The sequence below is a fragment of the Neohortaea acidophila genome, assembly GCF_010093505.1.
Source record: "Neohortaea acidophila strain CBS 113389 unplaced genomic scaffold BDY17scaffold_1, whole genome shotgun sequence".
Taxonomy (NCBI): Eukaryota; Fungi; Ascomycota; class Dothideomycetes; order Mycosphaerellales; family Teratosphaeriaceae; genus Neohortaea; species Neohortaea acidophila.
This window is the reverse complement of record NW_022985510.1, coordinates 2157012-2169943: the sequence shown is the minus strand read 5'-3', so window position 1 is coordinate 2169943 and position 12932 is coordinate 2157012. Positions and strand designations below refer to the sequence as shown.

At 57.3% G+C, this 12932-nt stretch overlaps 9 protein-coding genes across 9 annotated transcripts; 5 read left to right on the top strand and 4 right to left on the bottom strand.

Moving 5' to 3' along the window:
• Positions 1-313: 313 nt before the first annotated feature.
• Positions 314-922, top strand: BDY17DRAFT_320503 (uncharacterized protein; the record flags this gene model as incomplete). Its single annotated transcript, XM_033736471.1, has 1 exon — positions 314-922. The coding sequence occupies one exon, from the start codon at positions 314-316 to the stop codon at positions 920-922; it is 609 nt and encodes a 202-aa protein (XP_033594564.1).
• Positions 923-1057: 135 nt separating this feature from the next.
• On the bottom strand, positions 1058-2870 carry BDY17DRAFT_260324 (TFIIH and nucleotide excision repair factor 3 complexes subunit). Its single transcript, XM_033731838.1, has 2 exons — positions 2114-2870; positions 1058-2054 (listed from the first exon to the last, which is right to left on the bottom strand). The coding sequence occupies exons 1-2, from the start codon at positions 2783-2785 to the stop codon at positions 1215-1217; spliced, it is 1512 nt and encodes a 503-aa protein (XP_033594563.1). The 5' UTR covers positions 2786-2870; the 3' UTR covers positions 1058-1214.
• A 261-nt stretch (positions 2871-3131) lies between these two features.
• On the top strand, positions 3132-3869 carry BDY17DRAFT_320501 (uncharacterized protein; the record flags this gene model as incomplete). The annotated part of the gene is made up of 1 exon (XM_033736470.1): positions 3132-3869. The coding sequence occupies one exon, from the start codon at positions 3132-3134 to the stop codon at positions 3867-3869; it is 738 nt and encodes a 245-aa protein (XP_033594562.1).
• Positions 3870-4051: 182 nt separating this feature from the next.
• BDY17DRAFT_320500 (HEC/Ndc80p family-domain-containing protein) lies at positions 4052-6445 on the bottom strand (the record flags this gene model as incomplete). Its single annotated transcript, XM_033736469.1, has 3 exons — positions 4052-4256; positions 4321-6311; positions 6386-6445. 3 exons carry the CDS (start codon positions 6443-6445, stop codon positions 4052-4054), a joined length of 2256 nt encoding a protein of 751 aa, XP_033594561.1.
• Positions 6446-6857: 412 nt separating this feature from the next.
• Positions 6858-7987, top strand: BDY17DRAFT_243242 (peroxisomal membrane anchor protein conserved region-domain-containing protein; the record flags this gene model as incomplete). Its single annotated transcript, XM_033730410.1, has 2 exons — positions 6858-6894; positions 6951-7987. 2 exons carry the CDS (start codon positions 6858-6860, stop codon positions 7985-7987), a joined length of 1074 nt encoding a protein of 357 aa, XP_033594560.1.
• A 491-nt stretch (positions 7988-8478) lies between these two features.
• BDY17DRAFT_314772 (uncharacterized protein) lies at positions 8479-9987 on the top strand (the record flags this gene model as incomplete). The annotated part of the gene is made up of 2 exons (XM_033735852.1): positions 8479-8521; positions 8570-9987. 2 exons carry the CDS (start codon positions 8479-8481, stop codon positions 9985-9987), a joined length of 1461 nt encoding a protein of 486 aa, XP_033594559.1.
• A 36-nt stretch (positions 9988-10023) lies between these two features.
• On the bottom strand, positions 10024-10997 carry BDY17DRAFT_243738 (uncharacterized protein; the record flags this gene model as incomplete). Its single annotated transcript, XM_033730463.1, has 2 exons — positions 10024-10825; positions 10882-10997. 2 exons carry the CDS (start codon positions 10995-10997, stop codon positions 10024-10026), a joined length of 918 nt encoding a protein of 305 aa, XP_033594558.1.
• Positions 10998-11189: 192 nt separating this feature from the next.
• Positions 11190-12921, top strand: BDY17DRAFT_290069 (hemolysin-III related-domain-containing protein). Its single transcript, XM_033732439.1, has 3 exons — positions 11190-11928; positions 11993-12223; positions 12297-12921. Exons 1-3 carry the CDS (start codon positions 11410-11412, stop codon positions 12489-12491), a joined length of 945 nt encoding a protein of 314 aa, XP_033594556.1. The 5' UTR covers positions 11190-11409; the 3' UTR covers positions 12492-12921.
• BDY17DRAFT_22388 (uncharacterized protein) lies at positions 12534-12921 on the bottom strand. The gene has a single exon (XM_033730143.1). The coding sequence runs from the start codon at positions 12847-12849 to the stop codon at positions 12637-12639; it is 213 nt and encodes a 70-aa protein (XP_033594557.1). The 5' UTR covers positions 12850-12921; the 3' UTR covers positions 12534-12636.
• Positions 12922-12932: the final 11 nt, after the last annotated feature.

The following is a 12932-nucleotide window of genomic DNA, read 5'->3' as shown; positions in this document are numbered from 1 at the left end:
GCCTGCTGATGTCCCAGATCACGCCACCCCATATCAATTAAACGCTTGGTTGTCCTCACACCCACGCGCTTCTGCACGCGACGGGCGTCAAGATAGCCAGAGCCACCATCCGCCCTCAACCCCTTTTCATTTCTCTTCGCCCTCGGCTTCTCAGGACCCCGCTTACCGGAGCTCAAGAGACAGACCACAAACTCCGGGTGGCTCCAAGAGCATGGATGTTCGACGATGGAGCTCCCGCCCTATGCTCACAGACTCCACCAACACGGCATCGAACACCATTGCACGTCACCGTGATGTGAAGGAAACGAGGCTCATGTCTGCCCGTCAAGCTCCTACGCCACATCCACCACAAACGCCTTCAACTGCGCGAATCGCGACCGGTGAACGATTGAAGAGCCTCCACAGGGGTGGAACCCCATACCAAGCAGCGGAGCAGAACAAACCTCGCTCGTCTCCCTGGAGTAAGAAACCCTCTCGCTCCCCGAAAAGGACGATCTTTCATGTTGCCAACTCCGAACCAGCCTCTTACTGGCTCGGCCGCGTGTGCAGTCTAGCAGATCGCTACCGTAACGAAGAGCTGCAAGCGCATATATTCACACCCACCGGAGTTCCGAATCCCAAACGCGAGACGGACAAGATGCACACGCCTGAAGCCAACGTGGCGCGACTGCGCCGCGCATTCGAAGAGTTGTATAACCTCTGCATCTCGCAAGATGCTCGAGATAGTCTTGCTGTTTTCCAGTTGCAATACGCCAACGTAATGGGGCTGGAAGGCTTGGCCAGGCCAATCAGACTGAATGCGCCGAAGAGGGATCAGGACCGAGATGTGATCATGGGTGGGATGAGTGAGGAGCGAAAGGCGAGCTTCATGGATCGCTTGCTGGGGAGGCAGAAGAGGCGTAGCTTGATCCTTTTCGACTGATCTTGCGTCGCAACGGTGTCGGCGGCAATCAAGCTGGCGTGAATCGGAGGTCGATGCATCGAAAATGCCGGAGGAGATAATGAGGAGTTGGAGGATGGTGAAAAGAAGGGTCGAAGGTCTCCGCTCAAAGCAGGAGCTGGGAGGAATGTGCCCCTTGCAGCACACTTCATAATGAGTCTACCGAGTCTACGTAGCTGGACATGGTCATTGCCCCGCTGTCTAGTACGACTGAGTTTCTACTTTCCATTGACACTCCAACGCTATGCAATGCAACCAGATCATTTGACACTCGTTAAGGAGGAGCAGCGCTACTCCGACCGCTTTGCGACGCCGCAGCCTGCGCGGCCATTGCTTCTCTCCTCCGCGCCGCCAGATTCTTGAAATATCCACTCATTTGATCCATCCGACTGACGAAGAACCAGCCTTTACTGCGAAACTCCTTCCGCAGCACGCCCAACGCCTCTGCATACTGCACCGCCTTCTCGTAATCCTCCTGGCTCCCCACGTCTCGAATGAGATACCCGCGCCACGCCGTCATCCTCTCGCCTTCGATCTGCCAAAGGCGAATTTGGTCGACGACGGTGGGCGGCAAAATGGGCGCCTGACGCCGAAGGATGGGGTGGGCGTGCGCGGTCAGGTACTCGATGATCTGCTGCGAGGTGATGCCGGAGGTGATGGCGGTCTGGATGCTGCGTTTGGTGATTTTGGCGGTGATGAGGTTGGGGTAGCGTGTTTGGAGTTGAGTGAAGAGGGAGAGGATGGAAATGAGCAAGGGGGAGTTGGTGTAGGCGTAGAGGCGGTAGTTGGTTTCGACGATAATGTAGCCCTTTTCGCTTTGTGCAGCGAGGTCGAAGGTCGAATTGGCGGCGTTGTTGTTGAGTTGGGTGGTTGTCGTTGCTGTCAAACTAGAATTTGGCAGTGCTGGGGCGTCGGAGGTGAGGGTGGTGGCCAGGCGGGTCGGGTAATAGCGGGAGGTGTCTGTTGCACGACGGTAGATGAGGCCAAAGTCGGCGAGGTCTTCGAGCATCTGTTGCTGGGTTGGGGTGAGGTTGGAAGTGCTGTAGCTGATGCCGAGTTCGAGAGAGCCGAGGGTGAAGAGAAACGAGAGCACGTCCACAGGGTCCATTTGCAGCTGTTCAGCAGGCGTTAGTACCGGGTTGACATTCACAAATCGAGCCTTGCGTGTCTTACCTCGCCTGAAACCTCGAGGTAGACGATCAAAAGTGTCCAAATCTGGGCATTGACTTCTTGCAAGAGGAAAGAAAAGCCTTTCTCCGTAATGGCGGTCGCGGCCCTGGCGCCCGAGCCTTTCACCGTCACAAACTCCCCTTTCTGCAACAGCTGCTTCGTGCCCTCGCTGATCTCCTGCACCTCTCCACCAAGGGTTGCATTCGCCACGCTACCTACGACGTAATAAAGGATGGCCTCCCACTGCTGGCGCGCAAAGGTATCGAGCCATCCGACCGTCATGGCTTTGGCATCAGGCGTGCTGCACGGAACGCCAAAGGACCGATGGTTTCCGCCGCCGGTCAAGGCTAGCCTCAGACTTCGGGCGAAGGCGTCTGCGAGTTTGTAGCTCCTCCCATCACTTTCTTCCAAAATCCTGAGGCGTTGAAGAATGCTGAGGGCGCGATCTTTTGCTTGTGCGTTTTCCGAGTCGGGCTTGATCCAGGCGTCAAGGTCGGCGATGGGAAAGGGAGCGGGCATGTACAGCATGGCCATGACGAGGTTCTTGGCCAGATGGGGCAGCATGCGGCGGAAGATGGCGAGGGCGGTGGAGGGCTGCTGGTAGAGCTTGGTGAAGGTGGTGCCGGGGAGTTGTTCGAGGTAGTCGAGGGCTCGCTGCGACGCCGTGGACGACATGGCTGTCGTGGGAGCGGCGCGGGCGTCGCGAGCGGCAGGGGAGAAGTATGTGACGGGGAGACATTTGATGGCTGGATTGTAGAAGGGATGGTTGATGTAATGCCCGTGGAGTCGAGGCATGGGGCAGCGGCACGTCCCGTCGGCCTCACCTCACACCCTACGCGTGCATCTCTCATATTCAGTCCATCGATCTATTTACTTTTTCTACATCGCTGTCATCCCGTCAACACACTCCTTTGTGCTCTACAACATGATCTGAACGCTTCATCACTCGCGCAAGCGTAGCGTGGACGCCGATTTCTCGCTTTATATCTCCATGAGTACAAGTTGATCGAGGGGACGCACAATGGCGGCAGACACGTCGGTACTAAAGGTCCTCCTCACGGTGGAGCTGGCCGAGCACATCCTCTCCTACCTCCCTTTCCAGGACTTGGTGCAGGCGGAGCTGGTGTGTAGAGCGTGGCGCGATATCATCCAATGGTCATCGCACACTCGTCAAGGCTTGTTCCTCGAGCCCACTACGCACCATTTGTCCGTTGCGTATCGCAGCGAGAGCAAACTCCGCAAACCATGGCAATACCGCTCCCTCAACATTATGCGATACATCGAAACGTACACCATCGCTGTCCTCCATCCCTATCTGGAATTCGATTCAATCAGGGAGCGAAGAGGCCTGACTGCATTCACCTTCAATTGGGAGAAAGCACTCTCCCTGCGTCCAGAGGGGAGATGGAGGAATATGTTCATCACCCAGCCGCCGTGCCGAAACGTCAAAGTCGAATACCAAGTCGGCGTTCCCAATGCTCTGTTCACCGGTCGCACCAGGATCAGCGAAAGCAAGGGCGTCCAACTGGGGCTGATGGTAGACACGATCCGAGAATTGCTGGCCCACCCTGGCGACCACGGAGATCTGCAGCCCATGCCAACTGCAACACCCGCAGATGGCCGAGAGTATCCACAAGGCGCTTGGTTCGAGAGGCTGGATTGCTACATCGATGGCTTCATCAGCGAAACGGCTGCTTTCACTTTGGCGAGTAAAGCCGCGGAATCCGCACGCAAGCCGCGGCCAATGAATCTGGAGTGATTTATTTGAAAATTAGGGGAAGCATTCTTGAGGCGATCATGCATTCATTGGCGGAAAGGAAAGTCTCCGTTCGCCCTGGGCCGGCTAATTCTTATTGACGTAACGCAAAATGGTATCACTCATCCAAAGGCCCAATCCAAGTGCAGGACATACAATACACGTGCCTGACGCGCTCGCTCCAATCACGACTCATCCATTGCAACGCCAGGAGCAGCAGCTTCCTGCTCTTCGCACTCCCGCTCAACCTCCTGCGCAACAAAATCTTCATACCCCTCCAGCGATGACTGGATATGGATCTTGAACTTGATGATGTCGTTCAACATCCTCTCGAGCTCCGTGTGCAGTTCCTCTCGCAATGCCGAGGATCGCAGAGTGAGCTGCTCATACCTGTTGCGTGAGAAGTTAGCACTACGCTTCTACGATCCCACTTCGAACGCAAAGCGAAACTTACTCGAGATTCGTGGCCATTTCCCGCTGTTCCATCAGCTGCACGCTCTCACTGAGCTCCCCACGCGTCTTCCCCAGCTGCTTCTCCATCTTCTCAATCTGTGCATCACTCTGCAGATTCTGGGTACTCGTCAACTCCCTCGTCTTCTCGAACTCTTCTTGTGCTGCCCGCAAGCGATGCTGAAGACCGGACATCTCGGCGGCCTTGTCATCCAGAGCCTCTTTCGTCTTGTCCAGCATGTCCATCTTGGCCATGTCCTCTTCGAGCGCTGCATTGCGCCTTTCCGAGACTTCTTTGCGCAGGTCTTGCAGATGCTGCTTGATCGCTTTGAGGTCCTTTTGCAGCAGGTGCGCAGGTTGGTAGCCGTTGTTGGGATTGGAAAGCAGCCGGTCACTTTCAAGCATTTGATGGCTGGACGCGCCGAGTTGGGAGGCCGTGAAGTCCGGTCCTGGGTTGGCAGTGAGGCGGAGTTCGTACTCGTAGCCATGCGCGTGCTGCGCCGTCCTGGGAATGACGCCAATCTGGTAGCCCAGGCTGTTGTACTTTTGCACAAGCGACTCCAGCTCGTCCAACTTGCCACCGGTTTCTTCTTCCTTCTTCGATGCTCGCTCTTTGGACTCCTCCAGCCTCACCGCAGTCGCCTCCGCATTCTTCTGCAATCGTTCGCGCTCATTGTTCATGCGATCTATATCCTGCACGCTCAGGCCCTGATCATCGACCTTCCTCTGCAGCTCCTCCTTCTCCTCCTCTGCCTCCTTCATCTCTTGATCGCACTTGTCGATTCCATCTTGCAACAGCTGCGCTTTGTTCAAGTACTTTTCAATCTTCCTCTCCATGTCCTGGTTATACTTTTCGAACTTGACGCGATCTTCCTCCAGCACTTTGATCGTCTCGTCTAGCTTGGCCAGCCGCGGTGCGGACTTTGCCAGCTCATCGATCTGGTCCTGCAGCGCTTTGGCCTCGGCTTCGAGCATCTTCGCCTGCTCCAAATTTGCCTGATTGCTCTGCTCGAACTTGGCAGCCATGGCTTGGACATGAGGCTCGATCCGCCGCTTCGCCTCCTCGTCATCATCGTCATCATCTTCGATCGAAAGCCACTCCTTGTACGCGTCCGACAGGAAGTGGAAGGTGATACGATCGGCGCTGACATCGTAGCCGGCTTCGATGCAGGCATCGTCGTAGACGCCGCGCGAGTAATTCTCCATCATCTTCGACAGTTGCATCATCCAGTGCAGCAACGCCAAGAACGCCGCCCAGTTATTCCCGCCCACCGCTCCTAGTTGCGACTTTGAAATCCTACCGGCAAAAGGATAGCGCAGTAGCTTCAACAGGTCCGGTACTTCGGCCGCGATGCCCCTTTGGAAGCGGTAGGACGGATCGATGCAGTGGTACAGGAATTGGAACATGAAATCGAAGTCTTTCTGCACGGGGGAAGTGGCCCAATTGTTCGACAGCGTGTATTTCATTTCCATCTCGAAGTTGCGCTCGAGCAAGAATTCCAAGAGCTCTTGGGCCATTTGTGCGCGAGTGCTGGACTCTCGTGCGCGCCGCGGGTCAATGACTTCGCCCTTAGGCGGGGGCGCTTGGGTGAAGAAGGATTGACGCGTGGCCGGTCCAAAGCCTGCCGAGGGTCGTTGGCTGTAAACACTGCTCCGCCTTTGCGTGCTATCTTGCAGTTGGAGGGCATGAGCGGGTGTGCTTGAGACGGGCGCATAGCTCTTGCGACTCGCGGTGGCCGTGCCCAAGAAATTGGCGGTGCTGGTCCGTTGGACGGTGGAGAATGCCATTTGCGCGAGATTGTCACCGGATGAGGAGCGGTGGAAGACGGGCTGTGCTGGCCGGCCAGGGGCAAGAGACATTCGGGAGCCGGATGTTGTGCGCACATGGTTGGTGGTGTGAGGCGCTTGCTGAAGGTTCGAGGTGGAGGTGGATCGCTTCATCGCTGACGCGGGCATGGGGATTGCAGAGACATTATGGCTGACGGCGCCGAGTGTCTGAGGGCAAAGCATTTGCATTAGCGAGTGTTGATTCAAAAGTCGTGCGAATGTGATGAATGATTGCGACTCACCTCACGCGGTCGGCGCACGGAAAAGGCCCTTTCATCTTGTCGCTGCCCGTCTTGCGACATTGTGGCCAACCTTCGAGAGACTCCAGGATCCGTACGCACTGCCGAATCTCGTTGTTTGCGCCTGGCGGAGAGGAATATGCTGGAAGAATGGAGTGGTGGAGTGGTTGGTTAGTGATGTACGTCAGGTTTTGGCGCGCAAACATGCAAGTAAACAAATGCCAAACCTTGTTGCCCGCCAGCGCGGCGATCCGCGGGCCGGTCACGGGCGCTCCCGCCGGCTTCGGGCTGCACGTGCCGAGGCTCACGCGCCCTCCAGCCATCACCAGACGAGCGCTGCTGCTCGCCCTCCCCTCCCTCATCCAACCACCGACACTACGATAATTCCATTGCCATCACGTCGCGACGCCTCTACTACAGCCCCCCTCTGCCCTCTTTATCCCATGCGGGACTAAGAGCGCGAACCGCAGACAAGATGGTCCGCGAGGATCTGATCGACGGCGCCGTCACCTGTGAGCAGACATTCTGCTGGTGATACTACATTGTCGACTTGCTAACGCTGCCCTAGTCCTCCAGGACCCCTCTGTCTCCTCGGCGCCTCTCGAGCAGAAACTCTCCTTCCTCCGCTCGAAGAACCTGACGCAAGAGGAGATTGATGCCTCGCTTGCCCGCGTCGGCCAATCTCCCACCGCGCAGCCACCCGCACAGTATTCCAACTACGCCCAGCAATATCGACAGCCGGCCCAACAATATGGAGGCTACCAGCAATATCAGTCGTGGGGCCAGCCGCCGCCCGATCTCCCCCGGCGGGACTGGCGCGACTGGTTCATCATGGCCACGGTGATGGGCGGCATCGGCTATGCGACGTACTGGACGGCGAAACGCTACATCTACCCTCTCATTGCCCCTCCCACCCCACCCCAGCTGGAGCAGGATAAAGCCAGCATAGACGCCTCGTTTGACAAAGCCTTTGCCCTCCTTGACCAACTGGCGACCGACACGCAAGAGCTTAAGGACTCGGAAGCAGAGCGGAAGCAACGACTTGACCATGCATTAGCAGAGGTGGAGAGCGTGGTCGGAAAGATCAAGGAGGCGAATGACAACCGCGAGATGGAGGCGAAGCGAATGGCACGGGAGCTTGACGATATCAAATCTCAGATTCCAGAAGCCATTCAAAAAGAGAAGGAGGCCATTGATGGCAGACTCAAGGACCTGGCCGGGGAGATGAAGAGCCTGAAGACCTTGGTCGCAAATCGGGTAGGCGGTGGCGTTCCAGCGCCGCGAGCCACACCTCCATATGGCGCCAACGCGACGAACGGCATCAACGGGGGAAGCAGTGCATCACCGGCTGTGCAAGCACCCGAGATCAACGGATCAAGCGGGTCGGGCGAGGAGGGGGAGAAGCCTGCGCCGAGTTCAGTGCTGCCGGAGCGGTCAGCATCCTCTACACCCTACATTGGCAGGACACTGGCTGGCAAGGCGCAGATCCCGGCGTGGCAGCTTGCAGCGAAGAAGAAGGCAGAGGAAGCGAAGGCAGAGAGCGCAAAGGAGACATCGACGAGCGAGAATGGAACAGCAGCAAGTGATGTCGTTGCCGGTGCATAGGAGGGAAGGCTTGGCAGGCGAAGGTTGGACGGCGGCGTTGAGAGCTCACATCCCTTTGTATGACTTGACCATTTGCAACCGGTGTCTTTGTCCCACGTGTTGCATGATGTCAGCGTGTGATTTACGTGTTATAAATCAATTGATGATATGGTGATGGCTGGGAGGCCAATCTTACCCCTCGTGGCTTCGGAGGAAAAGGGTGTGGCTGAGGAGAAGGCTGTGCGCCTCGTCCCTCCATTTCTCGAATTCCCCGATTCGACCAGCTTCACTTCCACTCCCACTCCATCCCCCCTACTCCTCTTGCATTTCCGCGCGGCTCGCTGCATCCCTGCGTTCGCTTTCCGCCTGCATAGCGCTTTGTTTATCATGCACGCCACAGACGCTTTGGCAATACATGCACACGACCGCTGTTACACACGTCATCATCCACTTCCACCCTCCATCCGCGGACAGTGATATCGGTCCTTTAATCTATGCCACCCCAGGCACACATGTCTCGATCTTCCTACGCCGAACCCAACCAACTCAACGGAGGTACCAGCCAGTCCATCGCCAGAAGGCAAAGTCGCAACCGACGGCCAGATCCCAAACGCCCTTCCAAACGTCTCATCCTCTGCGAGGACGGCACGTGGCTGGACTCCGACAACGCCAGTCTCAAAGGCTCGCTGAACTACCCGAGCAACGTCACCCGCATCCAGCGAGCCATCAAATCCGTCAGCTCGGATGGCATTCCCCAGGTCGTCTACTATCATTTCGGAGTGGGCGGGGGCGGCGGATTCCTCAGTAAGCTGGCCGGCTTTAGCGGAGCGGGAATCAACGAAATCATCCGGGAGGGCTACGAGTTTCTTTGCGCCAACTATACCCCCGGCGACGAAATCTTCATCTTTGGCTTCTCCCGGGGCGCGTACACGGCTCGCTCGATTGCTGGTCTGATCAATGAGGTGGGCATCCTCACCAAGGACGGCCTTCCCGATCTGCCGGAGATTTATCGCGATGTGTCGAACCGGTACAACGACCATTACCGCCCAAAGTACCCCGACATACCCTTCCCGCACAAGCCGAGTGCGCGAGATCCGGCGTATAGGGAAGGGCTGGTCCGACGCCGCCTGACTCGGTTGGACGTGACGATCAAAGTCGTTGGCGTGTGGGAGACCGTCGGCTCGCTCGGTGTCCCGCGAGTGCCGTGGCTGCAGAGGATAGGACTGCAATCGACGACGATCAAAGACTACCGATTCCATGATACGTCGTTAGGCGACTGCATAGAGAACGCTTTCCAAGCTCTCGCGCTTGATGAGCGGCGCTATTCCTTCCAACCCTGCCTCTGGGAGAAACTCGAAGGCAATCGAACCACACTCCGACAAGTCTGGTTCCCTGGCGCACACTCAAACGTCGGTGGGGGCTACAACGATCAGCAGATTGCCACAATCACCCTTGCGTGGATGATAGCCCAATGCCAGCCCTTTCTCGACTTCGATTTGGACTACGTTCTCGATCAGTGGGAGGAGAGTGAAGGATACGAGGAAGAACACGCTCCGGAAACACGGCCGTGGTCTTTTGGGGAGATCTTCACAGGGATTACTGCGGCATATGCTCTAGGGGGCACAAGCATCCGTTCCCCTGGCCGATACACCCTTATCGATCCCGAGAATGGCAAATCAACGGGCGAGCCACTGATTAACACGCGCGAGTTCATTCACCCTTGTGTACGGGCCAGAATCCAGCTCAAAGGGCCGTACTTTGAGAACAAGGGCGTTTATGACTGCAAATCCCTGACCGATTGGAAGCTGATTGTGGAGAACGAGGACAGCCAGAGAAGGCCGTATGTCTATTGGCGATCGAGAAGCCGGCCTCCCGAAGGATTTGTCGGAGAGCTACCCGAGGCACCACTCAAGCCGTTGGAGATTGAGATACTGGAATACGATCGCGAGACTTGTGATTACGTTCTGCGGCCCTCTGGCGTGCGAAGGAGAGGGACGCGGAAGGCCAGAAGCGATGGATGAGGATGGTGCTGCGCGTTCACTGCATCCGTCGCGCGCTCACTTAGCCTTTGGCTTTCGAATGACAACATTTCCGCTTTCTTGCAGCTGCCATCCTACACCGGTCTTCACCAGCTCATCCCACTGTGCATCGCCCGTGCGCTCGATGAAAGCCTTGTCCGCATTCATGTAGCTTCTTCCGACACATTTGAGGGCGTGGAGACGCATTCGCTCGACCGTAAACTCGAGGATGGCACGCTGGTGGCCATCGACTGCTCGCTTCACCCTCCACAAGCGGACCCAGTCGTCGTGGATGAGTGATCTGAGCACGGTCGCTACTCGGCGGTCGCGATGCTTGAATTCCAACTTAACGGCCATGGCGTCGAGAAGTTCATACTGGCGACAAGCGAGATCAAGGATACGATAGCCGACGAACTCCTGCAGCTCTGGTGGGGCCAGGGGGGTGACGGGATGGATTTGATGCAGAAGGTACAGCAAGGCGGGCTGATACGATTCCCAGTGTCGGGACAGGATGCTCGCGTGGATGATGAACATATATGCGCGCTGGGCGAAGCTGTCGCGGCGACGGGAGCCCAAGATTCCCTCGCGGAGTTTTCGCATCGCAAGAAGGATGCTGGGCATGTCGTTAGGGCGGTCGGTGCTGGAGATCTGGCGAGCAAGAATGGGCTTGCCGGTCTCATCTCTCGTGGTGGTGGTGGTGTTGCTGTTGTTGTTGTCCCGGATGGCGAGGGCCGCAAAGGCCTTTTCGAGTCCTTCGCTGCCGCCTGTCGAGGCGCAGAACTTCATGTACCGCTCGACGATGCGCCCGTAGTAGGTCTCTTGGGTCTTGTAGTCGTGTAGTCTAGTACAGCAAGATGAGTTTCCGAGCAGAACTGCGAACGAGCATGTGGCATTCACCTCCGCTCTCCCTTCGACGGTAATCCATAAGCATCGAGAGGGTCGGTGACGACTGGCTTGAGTCTGTTCCACGCCCCCGACGGCCCTCTGCGTGCGGAGGGGCCGGACGAGGGCATGCCCCAGGTGGGGGCGGAGCCCTGAGATTTGTCGGAGGGATGGCGAGACATTGTTGTCATACGGATGAGATTGAAGCGCACATGGCCCTCACAGTCAGAGACGAATCGATGTTGGGATCGATGGATTTTGGAAACTGCTATTGCATGCTCTGTGGTGCCTTCCGGAGATTGTTGACGGAAAGGAAGGTGTGTTGTCAGTCGGCGAATTTGCATAAAAGTCACCGACGCATCGGACCTCTCAACCGCAAGGCTTGAATTCAACCATCTCCTCTTCTCTCTTTATGACACTCATCATTGCATTGCTAGCGATCTCGATGGATGATGTGTTATAGAACCCGGTGATTGCGGCTCTCTAATCCTCCGTTTCATCTTCAAGCGTCTCCGACCCTTGGCAAGACTCGCAACGCTGAACATGGACTCGAAAGGCAGTGACGATGAGAAGCCAGTAGGGTCCAAGGCAAAGGCAAAGGCTCGTGGTGCTTTGACGGTGCTATGGAACGAGATCCCCGCCTGGCTCCAGGACAACCATTATATCCATAGCGGCTACCGCCCGCCGTCGGGCTCCTATCGCAAGTCCCTCTCCAGCATCGGCTACCTGCACAACGAGAGCGTCAACATCTGGACACATCTGATCGGTGCGATGCTCGCTGCGGTCGCTGGCGTTGTGATGCACTATGCCATCCGGCCGCGCCTGGCCATGGCTACTGGGGAAGACGTGATGGTATTCGCGTGCTTCTTCCTCGGTGCCGTGGGATGCTTGGGCATGTCGGCCACGTACCACACGCTGTCCAACCACTCCGAGGCCGTTGCGAAATTTGGGAATCGGCTGGACTACATGGGCATTGTGCTGTTGATTTGGGGCAGCTTCATCCCCTCCATCTACTACGGATTCAGTGCTGAGCCAGCTCTCAGACGCACGTATTGGACGATGGTAAGGGGAGCGCTTGAGCGCGAAGCAAGCATGGTGACTGTGTCGCATGGCTGACGCGCGACAGATTACCACGATCGCCGCGGGCACGATTGTGGCCATTTTCTATCCCAAATTCCGATCGCCGGAATGGCGACCACTGCGGGCGGGCATGTTCGTGGCTATGGGCTTGAGTGCCGTCTTCCCCGTGCTACATGGCCTGCAGAGGTACGGCTACCGGCAAATGGAGCAGCAGATCAGTCTGTCGTGGATGGTGGGCCAGGGCGCGCTGTACATTGCAGGCGCCGCGATCTACGCGGTGAGTGCAGGAGGGATGGTGGGGATGCAAGCATGCATGCATGTGATGAGTGTGCCACTGACAACGGCGGCAGGCGCGCATTCCGGAGAAGTGGCGACCCGGAGAGTTTGATATTTGGGGCAGCTCGCACCAGATCTTTCACGTGCTGGTGGTGTTGGCGGCGGCGGTGCATCTGGTGGGCCTGGTCAAGGCCTTTGACTACGACCATCGACTACGCATGGGGATGGTCTCAAGCTATCTTCACCTGGGAAGCCTGAGGGGCGCGTGAGAGACGTTGGTGGAGGTGAGGAGTCGGAGTCCGGTGTAGGGAAGCCTCGGCAGCGGAGCGCAGGCGCGCGAGCAAAGGCCTCGTTCTAATCTCGTTCCCGGTACCTGCGCCGGGAGGATGAGATGGCGACATTACTCCCGGCGCGCTAGTGCGGAGCGGCAGGACGAACGATAAGGCATGGCATGGGCGTCCAAGATGAACCACCCATGTCTACGTCCATGGCGCCCAGCAGCTTGCAGGTGTCACCAGCAACACGCATCATCATCGCCTCTGGAGTTCGGGAGATGCAGGAAGCCTGCCGCACGCATGACAGTGGCATTGTTGGGGCAGCGATGAGACATGCGAGAATCTTAATCATTCGTCACTGCCGCCCGCGCCAGAAATAGCCGGGCGGCGGCCGGGATCTTCCCTGCTTGAACCTAGTTTGCCCACTTCACGCTT